Genomic DNA, 9757 nt, shown 5'->3' with positions numbered 1-9757 from the left:
GAAGACAGCCACCGCGGGCCTGGCCTTGAAGGAGGTCGGAGTGGATCATGTACGGGTGCGCAAATCAGCCACCGGGGCCAGAGTTATTGAGGTTCCGGGGGCCGACAGCGCCAAGGCTGCAGATGAGCTGGCGGGCAAACTGCAAGGCCTGGTCGGCGAATGGGTGACGGTTACACGGCCCATGAAAACCGCAGAACTGAGGATCGCTGGTATTGACGAGTCCGTCACACCTGAAGAAGTGCAGAGGGTGGTGGCGCAAATGGGAAGTGTTCCACTGGAGCAGGTTAGAGCTGGTGCTATTCGGGCGGGACCCAGCGGGACTGGATCGATATTGGTCCGATGCCCTGTGACTACAGCGAAGCTACTCGTAGCAGAGGGAAGGATAGTCGTTGGGTGGTCGTCAGCCCGTGTTACCCTTTTGGAACCTATCCCGATGCGCTGCTTTAAGTGCATGGGGGTGGGTCACACAAGGGCTCTCTGCCCATCACCTGCCGACCGGAGCACTTTGTGCTTCAGATGTGGCAGGGAAGGGCACAAGGCGGCCTCGTGCTCGGATGAGCCTAAATGTGCAATCTGCACGCAAATGGGCAGGAAAGCTGGTCATGTTATGGGAGGGCTTAAGTGTTTCCCGCCTCCAACGAAGGGTAAGGAGGCTCCTTTGACTCGGGCCCCAGGCTCTTCAAGAGGTCGACAAGAACCGCCACAGGAGGACATCGAAATGGCGACTAATGACCATACGCCATAGCGAATTTCTGCAGGCCAATCTGAACCACTGCGCCCGTGCCCAGGACCTCCTGATACAACACATGGCGGAGTGGCAGATTCAAGTGGCGACAGCCGCCGAGCCCTACTTCATCCCTACTCAATCAAATTGGGCTGGTGACGTCGAGGGATCGGTGGCTGTTGTGGTGCCGGCACATGGAATTCCACTGGTTCCACAACGCAGCGGACCAGGGTTTGTAGCGGTCGTGTGGGGGGAGGTGACACTAATTGGAGTATACTTCTCCCCAAACAAACCCCTGTCTGCCTTCGAGGCTTATCTTAGAAGTCTGGAGCCAGTGGTGAGAGGTGCGGCCCCGACCCAGGTAATCCTGATGGGGGACCTAAATGCGAAGTCTGCGGCGTGGGGATCCCCCATAACAGATCTGAGGGGAGTTGAGTTGGAGAACTGGGCTGCCATGGTCGGCCTGGTCCTTCTCAACCAAGGACGCGCAAACACCTGTGTGCGACGGCAGGGGGGGTCAATAGTGGATGTCTCATTCGCTACCCCTGCCATCGCCTCACGTGCCCAGGATTGGCGCGTCCTCGAGGAAGTGGAGACTCTGTCAGACCATCGGTACATCCGGTGGAGAGTCTCCGCATCCTGCTCGTTGCCTCAAAGTCAGACCGGAGGAGGGAGAGTAGTGTTTCCGAGATGGTCCCTAGCCCGCCTCGACCGTGAAATGGTGGAGGAAGGAGCCATTGTTGAGGCCTGGAACGCAGCCACCCCGGTGCTGACTGATGTTATTATAACTAATGAAAGTTTTTAAATAGAATTTAAAATAATGGTTTGAAGCCAATAATTTGGTTTTAAATAGAAAGAAAAACTAAATGCATATAATTCCCATTACTTCATGTACACGTGTAAACCACTGTACTACTTAATAATGAGAAGTTGAACCTGGTGGATGAGACAGTTTTTCTAGAAATATCGTTAGATGCTAAATTTCAATGGGCTAAAATTCATGTACATAATTTATAGAACATCCTTTAGTTCTGCCGCCTAAGCAGTAAAGAGGTCACGCCATATGACAGACATAGAAACTGTTGGAATTGTCTTATGGGGTACTGCCTGGGTAAGAAGATAGGGGTAGAAATGCAGGTAATCAAAGTTGTCGTTACCTGTAAACGGCACACGCAAGCATTACGGTGTCGGGGGAAGTTGTCCAAATCAGGGCCCACATGAAATATCTGGGCCTTGTTTTGGACCGCAAGTGGAACTTTGAGGAACACTTCCGCCGCCTCGCCCCTAGAGTAGTGGGTGCAGCTGCTTCGCTGGGCCGACTACTCCCAAACGTGGGGGGGCCTGGAGCCCCTTGCCGTCGCCTGTTCGCGGGGGTGGTAAAAAGTATGGCAACGTATGGAGCCCCCATTTGGTTCGATGCACTCCGTGCGCCAACCAGGGCCCTTCTGCGGAGGCCGCAACGGGTAGTGGCAAACAGAATATGCCGGGCATACACGACCGTTGCGTTCGCGGCTGCCTGCGTGTTAGCTGGCACCCCCCCGTGGGACCTTCCTTCCCGGGACCGGATGGAGTCCCGGGAAGAGTCCTGGCGCTGGCCTTGAGGCACCTCGGGAGCCACCTTAGGCAGTAGGAACATCGCTGGGTTTTAGTGGGTATTCTGGCCGCATATCATTCAACATGAACAGCTATTTGAAACGGAGCTCATCCGCGGAAGTATCACCACCATGTTTTATTCTGTCGCTGAGCAGCATTGTTGTAATGCAGCGTTCCGATCTAAAGCGCGTGATTACAGTCACACGAGCCCAAACACCTACCCACCAAATTGCTGCTGCTGTTTTAGTTACTTTCACAGCATTAGGTCAATACTATGGGATACTGCTGCTAAGGTAAGCAGTGGTTACCTGTACAAGGTGTTACATGCAATTCTACCCTTTGTAGCTATACCTATCCGCAACGGTATACGTCTCAAATTGAAGGACACGGGGCGACACGTCCCATTCATTTGTTCATTCACTCACATTCGGGCGTCGTGAGTTAAACACGTGTAGCAATGTCCCGCGACTCACCCAGGTACCAGTGCTTCAGCGAGTCGTAGGTGAAGAAAGACACCCCCGCGTAGGGGATCACCCCCAGCACAGTGGCGGGGTAGCCTCTGCGGACACGGAGACCAGTCCATTATTACCGGAAACAATTCGCTACTTTTCTTAATTTGTGAAACAGCTAAAAATTTGCGACTTTTTCTATAAAACCCCAGCGTACAGACAGTTGTCTGATTAAATCTGTACTCAAAGAATGGGATAAGTTATTAAAATAATACTATTTTTACAAAATTAAAATTAAAGCGAAGCAGCGTATCGTTGATAAGATAATTATACTAAAACAATGTCAGAATAAAATATACTGGTTGTTGTATGAAACAATAATAAATTGATTGAATTACATTGTAGTTTTGTTTGCTCCGAAAAATACAGAAGTTAAAAGATTAAAGGTGGAGAGCAATTAGATGAAATTTATTCGCTTAAACTAAGAAAGAATTGACAGGAGAAACGGCTAAAGGGCGAATATTTAAAGAATTTGCAAGGGATGATGATTACAATCAAGGTAAGGGGAGAATGCACAGCGAAGAGAGTACAGGGCCAGGGTATAGGGCTGAAATGATAAATTCACGGGAGATAAAAGCAAAGCAGCATTTAAGGGGGGTTGCAATACGGGAAGAGTCAACTAGGCTAAAGTGAGGTGAAGCAGGAAATGTGGCAAGGGTTTAAAGGCGTCAGACTGGAGAAAGGACAACTTAGAAAATTTTACAGTTATTGGGCCAAAATTTGATGGGGGTTGGGAGGGGAATACATACAATAGAGGTTACCGGTGGGGATGAGGGGAATACATCGTTGAGAGCAGAGTGGTTGGGAGGGGAAGAGCAGGGGTCCGAAGGTGAAGGAGGGGAAGAGCAGGGGTCCGAAGGTGAAGGAGGGGAAGAGCAGGGGTCCGAAGGTGAAGGAGGGGAAGAGCAGGGGTCCGAAGGTGAAGGACGGAAAGAGCAGGGGTCCGAAGGTGAAGGAGGGGAAGAGCAGGGGTCCGAAGGTGAAGGAGGGGAAGAGCAGGGGTCCGAAGGTGAAGGAGGGGAAGAGCAGGGGTCCGAAGGTGAAAGAGGGGAAGAGCAGGGGTCCGAAGGTGAAGGAGGGGAAGAGCAGGGGTCCGAAGGTGAAGGAGGGGAAGAGCAGGGGTCCGAAGGTAAAGGACGGGAAGAGCAGGGTTCCGAAGGTGAAGGACGGGAAGAGCAGGGGTCCGAAGGTGAAGGACGGGAAGAGCAGGGTTCCCCTGAATAGGGATCCATGGGGTCGGCCATACCGCATCGTCAGAGGTAAGATGCGGAGTGCCCCACCCATGAACTCCATGGAGCCGGAGCTCCTTAATCGGGTGGTGTCTGGACTCTTTCCTCAACCACCAGCTTTTACGCCCCCGACTATGACGATTCCATCATTCGGGGAGCGAGAAGAGTCGATAGAAGCCCCTCCATTCACAGAGGATGAATTAGGAGAAGCGTGGAACCACCTGCGGCGGTGCAAGAAGGCACCGGGACCGGATGGAGTCCCGGGAAGAGTCCTGGCGCTGGCCTTGAGGCACCTCGGGAGCCACCTTAGGCAGCTATTTAATGACTGCCTGGAGGCGGGGCGGTTCCCGAGAGTATGGAAACAGGGACGCTTGGTGCTGTTGCGGAAGGAGGGTCGTTCTCCTGATTCTCCTTCGGCATACAGACCAATTGTCCTTATTGATGAGGTGAGCAAGATGCTGGAGAGAGTTCTGGCCTCTCGTATTAACCAGCACCTCGCTCTGCAGGGCCCTGATCTTTCGGAACACCAGTACGGCTTTAGGGTAGGCAAGTCGACGATAGATGCCGTTGGTGCTCTGAAAAGTTTCTGCGAAGGAGCGCAGAAGGAAAGCGACGGGGTATTGGCGGTATCACTAGATATCGCCAATGCCTTTGGCACCCTGCCGTATAGCGTGGTAGAGGAGGCGCTCCAATATCATCGGGTGCCCCTGTACCTGCGCCGAATGATAGGGCACTACCTGGAGGAAAGGGTAGTGGTCTATCAGGGAAAGGACGGGGCGAGGCAGGAGAGGCGTATGGCTTGTGGGGTTCCGCAGGGATCGGTTCTCGGACCCCTGCTGTGGAACCTGGGCTTTGATTGGGCAATTCGTCCGGTTCTGCTGCCCCGGATGGTAATTATTTGTTACGCGGACGACACCATGGTTGCCGTCCGGGGAAGCAGTTATGAGGAGTCGGTGAGGAGGGCTACGGTGGCCACCGAGCTGATGGTCACCCGAATTGGCATGTTGGGGCTCAAAGTTGCCCTTCCAAAGACGGAGGCCGTCCTATTCGGGGGAACGTGTTGTCGTCGGTGTAGTATATGCAGCTGATGGTGTGCCGTGACACCGCAACAATCGCGTGGGGAATTTCGTCGTGGATACGCGACTTTTTGGCCGTAGTGCGCACTATCACCACATATTCGGATGTCAGACCCTGGGCCTCGTGGATGGTGTTCACTCGTGATCCCTGTCCCGTTCCATATCCCAAGGACTTCAAGAGAGCCTTTTCTTTTTGGGTATGGGTAAGGTACAAGGTGTTAATTGTCTCTTTAGGGATCTCGGCACCAGTGTAGTCCTTCAGGGTCAGGGACTGTATCCGAACGTTGGACGAGTATATGCCATCATACACTTCGTTGAGCGCATACGCCACGTCCATGGGGTTTCTGTGCGTGCACAACAGTTGTTTGCTGATAGTGAGGAATACGCTAGGGCGGGAGTACTTTAATGAGAAAGCGTTACTACGGTCGATGAAGGGCACCTGGTTTTCGTCGCCAATTATGAGCATTTCGCTGGCATGAGCAAGTTTCGCGGCCATAATTATCGATCCTGGGTGGCTCATGAGAGCTTCATCCACGATGAGGCGCTCGCAGTGCCTCTCGCTTTGCTCTTTGAATCCATTTACCAAGACCGATGCCATGGTGCGGACTTTGAGTGTTGATGCCGCTCCGTACTTTGCCTGCAGCTTCTCCTTCAAATCCTTTTTGGCCTCCGTGGTTGCTGTTAGAACCACGTCACGATTTATCTCGAAGTTCCTCACTATCCAGGTGGTCTTCCCACAGCCAGGAACTCCGTTTACCCAGGTGATTTTGGGTGCTTTCCAGGATTTCAGGGGCTCCTTCTCGTCCTTCGCTATCTTATTGCCTTGTTCGAGGATTCTCTGTCCCAGCATTATGTTGGTGCATTTTGCCAGGACAACTATTGGGTCGGTGGATGGTGTTTTGAACCGCGGCTTATTATCTTCTGCTTCCGCCTCTTCGTCCACCTCGACAAAACCTGCTGTTGCGCTGTATGCGGCCATGTGGTCGAGTTCTTCTACATTTCCATGTAGAGTTTGCCGACGTCCGTTGTCGTAAATAACCGCTTCAGCTTCCTGGAGTCTCACCGTCAAGAGGCCAGTGTTTTGATGTTTGTAGGCCTGCAGGATGTCATGGCAGGTCTTCCGGCTGACCTCTAGCTCAGCTTTGATGAGAGCCATGAACTCCAAGAATGCATTCATGATGTGGTCCATTGGTGTTACTACGACTCCGAGGGTCGGCGGTTCGACCAGGCCTTTTTCGGCGTTAGTCCGTTTGTCGCTGGGTGAAGTTTTGGGCTGTGGCCTGGGCTTCAAGAAAGCGGCCAGTGCACTGCCCACCTCTTGCGTCATTGACTCGGCTCTCTTTTTTGATTTTTCGCCAGACATGCTTGCTATTGCCGATTTGAACGTGCTGATGGCTGTTTTAAAGGCACGTGTCGGCGCAGAGGTTGTCTGGGAGGACTCCCCTTGAGTTTTCTCGGCCTCCTGCCACTTTTGTGTCAGCTGTTCCGCGCCGCTTTTCCGCTCCTGAGTAACCATGATGGTGGGTGGAACATTTTCCCAGTCAGGTGTTTCGCTGGGTTTTTTCCTGGGTTTGAGGTAACTAAGGTCCTCTCCCCTGTTTTCGTAGACAACTACCTGGTGCTTTTTCGATGCGTCTATGCAACCAAGGTAGTCCTCTATTGTTCCTTTTGTATAGCCCACCGCCATGGCGTCGACGCTAATTATTCGGGCAGGTGTGTCGCCCGTGCTGCAGAATGATGTTAGTACTGAGCTGGCCCTGGCAAATGGTGGTTCCAGTAGATTCCAGTTGAATATTGCGACAACTTTGTTCTTTGTGCGCAATATTCTACAGGGTTGTTGAGCTACTGTAACTTCTGGCAGGGCTTCATAGATTTTGCGTCGAATTGTATTTTTGGAAGTGCTTCCGTTCGCTAGCGCTGCGAGTCCTGGCGATATCATCACCCTGCTCGAGTCGCTCGCGATGCAGAAGCCTATCCCCAATCTCTCAGAGCTGTTATCCATAAACAGTGCCACACCACGGGTTCTTAACCCCGGATTTCCCCTTTCTGCCATTAGCAAGAGCTGCCTGGTAGGCATATCCTGCACCGGGCAGGGTTGTTGGGGTAACGGGGCCTGGGTGGTCCTGCTCAAGTCTGGGCTTGGCGGCGTCGGGTTGCTGTTTCTCCTGACGGCAATGAGGAAGATCTTCTCCACATACCTCAGGAAGTCTGGTCTTCTCTCTGGATCCGCTACGAGATCGTGGAAGCTTCTAGTTGAGATTTCTCGATCGATTTGATGTTCGAGCTCGTAGCGATGGTTCGAGAATCTTGGGCATTCTACTATAAGGTGTTCGACAGTTTCTGTTTCGTTTGGGTCACATTCGCAGGCTGGGCTATCTTTTAGCCTAAAGGCACCCCTCGTATTCATGTTCTAACCTAACCTAACCTAAATCTAGTTTTGACACCTTTAGACTTTAGATTCAAGATTTAATGTGAATATATGCATCAATAAAAACTCATTACTATTTTAATACTAGTTATGCTGCTGTTGATGCACTGATGAAAGCCAGATAGCTAGATCAGTGTTTAGTTAGTCGTAGTTGCCGGTGGGCTGAGGTCTAAAGGAATCCAAACTAGTTTTAAAAGGTTAGGTTAGGTTAGGTTAGGTTAGGTTAGGTTAGGTTAGGTTAGGTTAGGTTAGGTTGCCCCCAAACTCATCGTTGCTGCAGGGGCGCTGAGTCGGCTCCTCCCTAACTTGGGCGGACCTGGCGTTGGCTGCCGCCGCCTGTACACAGGAGTGGTGCGGTCGATGGCCCTGTATGGAGCACCGATCTGGGCAGACGCTCTTGTCGCCCGTAATAGGACCCTGCTGCGAAGGCCGCAACGGGTCATGGCGGCAAGAGTGATCAGAGCGTACCGCACCATTTCGCACGAGGCGGCCTGCGCGTTGGCAGGGACACCCCCGTGGGACCTGGATGCGGAGGTGTTGGCGTGTGTGCACGAGCGAAGGGTGGAGGTCCGCATGCGGGGAGAACACCCTTCGCCGGAGAGGGTCACTGGGTGGCGGCGTTTAGCGCAGGCCGAGCTCTTTCGCCAATGGCGAGAGAGGCTCGAGTCGCCCAGTGCCGGTCTGCGGACTATTGACGGGATTCGCCCCGTGCTTCAGCAGTGGGTGGAGAGAAGACACGGGGTGATGACCTTCCACCTTGCGCAGGTGCTTTCAGGACACGGTTGTTTCGGAAAGTACCTGTGCAAGATCGCCGGTAGGGAACCTACCGAGGAGTGCCACGAGTGCGGCTGCGCTGTGGACACGGCGCAACACACGCTTGCCGATTGCCCGAGCTGGGCGGTGCAGCGGGCCGCACTCGTGGCGGTAGTGGGACAAGACCTCTCCCTGCCGGCTGTGGTCAGGGCCATGGCCGGCAGTGAGACGTCTTGGGATGCGATAGTCTCGTTCTGCGAAGACGTGATGACGCAGAAGGAGGCTGCGGAGCGGCTGAGAGAGGATGCCGTGGACTCCCAGCCGATCCGCCGCAGGAGAGTCGGGCGCAGGCGGCTTGCACAAGACCGCCGCCTGCCCCCATAAGGAGGACCTCCGGGCGATAGATGCGGGGACATTTACCGCCCGTGGGAGATAGGTCCTCGTGCTGGAAGGCGCACTCTGTGTTCAAAGTGCGCCTTTGGCGAATGAGGGGGCACGAAATGCCCCCGGAGAAGGGTCCGCTTTAGCGGACGCCGCTGGCTGGGTCGCGGTCGTGTGCGAAAGCGTTCCCGTAACCCAGTCACCAGGCGAAGTGTTTGAACACCGTGGGGTTTAGTCGGTAAGAGTCCGACATAACCATTGCACCTCCCCGGGTGTGTTGGTATCCATGAGGATTCCCCACGTAAAAAAAAAAAAAAAAAAGGTTAGGTTAGGTTAGGTTAGGTTAGGTTAGGTTAGGTTAGGTTAGGTTAGGTTAGGTTAGGTTAGGTTAGGTTAGGTTAGGTTAGGTTAGTTCGGGCCTCACCTGGAGCATAATTTTTAGACGGCCGAGTGGAGCAGTGGGCAGAGAGACGGCCGAGTGGAGCAGTGGGCAGAGACCCAGCTTACTGACTCGAAGGTCGTGGGATCGATTCCCACAACTGGAAAATGTTTGTGTGATGAACATTAATATTTTGAGGTTAGGTTGATATATCGCGGCATCTGAGTTCGAATCCTGACGCTTTGTATGAACTTTTTTTTGGAGGTTGAAAGTTGGTTTCGTTGGTTTTTCAAAGGCCCTTTTCAGGGCCAGTGGTAGTGGCAGCGGTTGTTGTTGTTATTTGTTGTTGTCAGTGGTTGTTGTTATCGTTATTGTTATTGTTATTGTAGTTTTAAGTCTATTTTAGGTTGGATTGCGGTTGTTTTTTGTGGGTGGTTGCCTTTGTTTGTTATTGTTATTGTTATTGTAGTTTTAACAGGGATAGGGGGATTGTCAAAGGGCCCTTTTAAGGGCCACAGGTTGTTATTTCTTATCTTGTTCTGTTGACTGTTGGCTGTTGTTATTGTTTTTCTCACTTGTTGTTGTTAATTGTTAAGTTTGGCTGTCCCTGACTGTTGGCCTGCTGGCTTTACAGACAGGTGGACCGTCGGAGATGGCGGATGAATTGTCATCGGGGAGGGATGGC

At 52.6% G+C, this 9757-nt stretch overlaps 1 protein-coding gene across 1 annotated transcript; it reads left to right on the top strand.

Annotated features, from left to right (window-relative positions):
• The first annotated feature begins 6816 nt into the window (after window positions 1-6816).
• Window positions 6817-8696, top strand: LOC120634707. The gene is made up of 3 exons (XM_039905480.1): window positions 6817-6907; window positions 7840-8282; window positions 8589-8696. The coding sequence occupies exons 1-3, from the start codon at window positions 6817-6819 to the stop codon at window positions 8694-8696; spliced, it is 642 nt and encodes a 213-aa protein (XP_039761414.1).
• Window positions 8697-9757: the final 1061 nt, after the last annotated feature.

This window comes from Pararge aegeria, chromosome 25 (assembly GCF_905163445.1).
Source record: "Pararge aegeria chromosome 25, ilParAegt1.1, whole genome shotgun sequence".
Taxonomy (NCBI): Eukaryota; Metazoa; Arthropoda; class Insecta; order Lepidoptera; family Nymphalidae; genus Pararge; species Pararge aegeria.
Note: the sequence above shows the minus strand (reverse complement) of the source record. Positions and strands in the feature narration are given on the sequence as shown.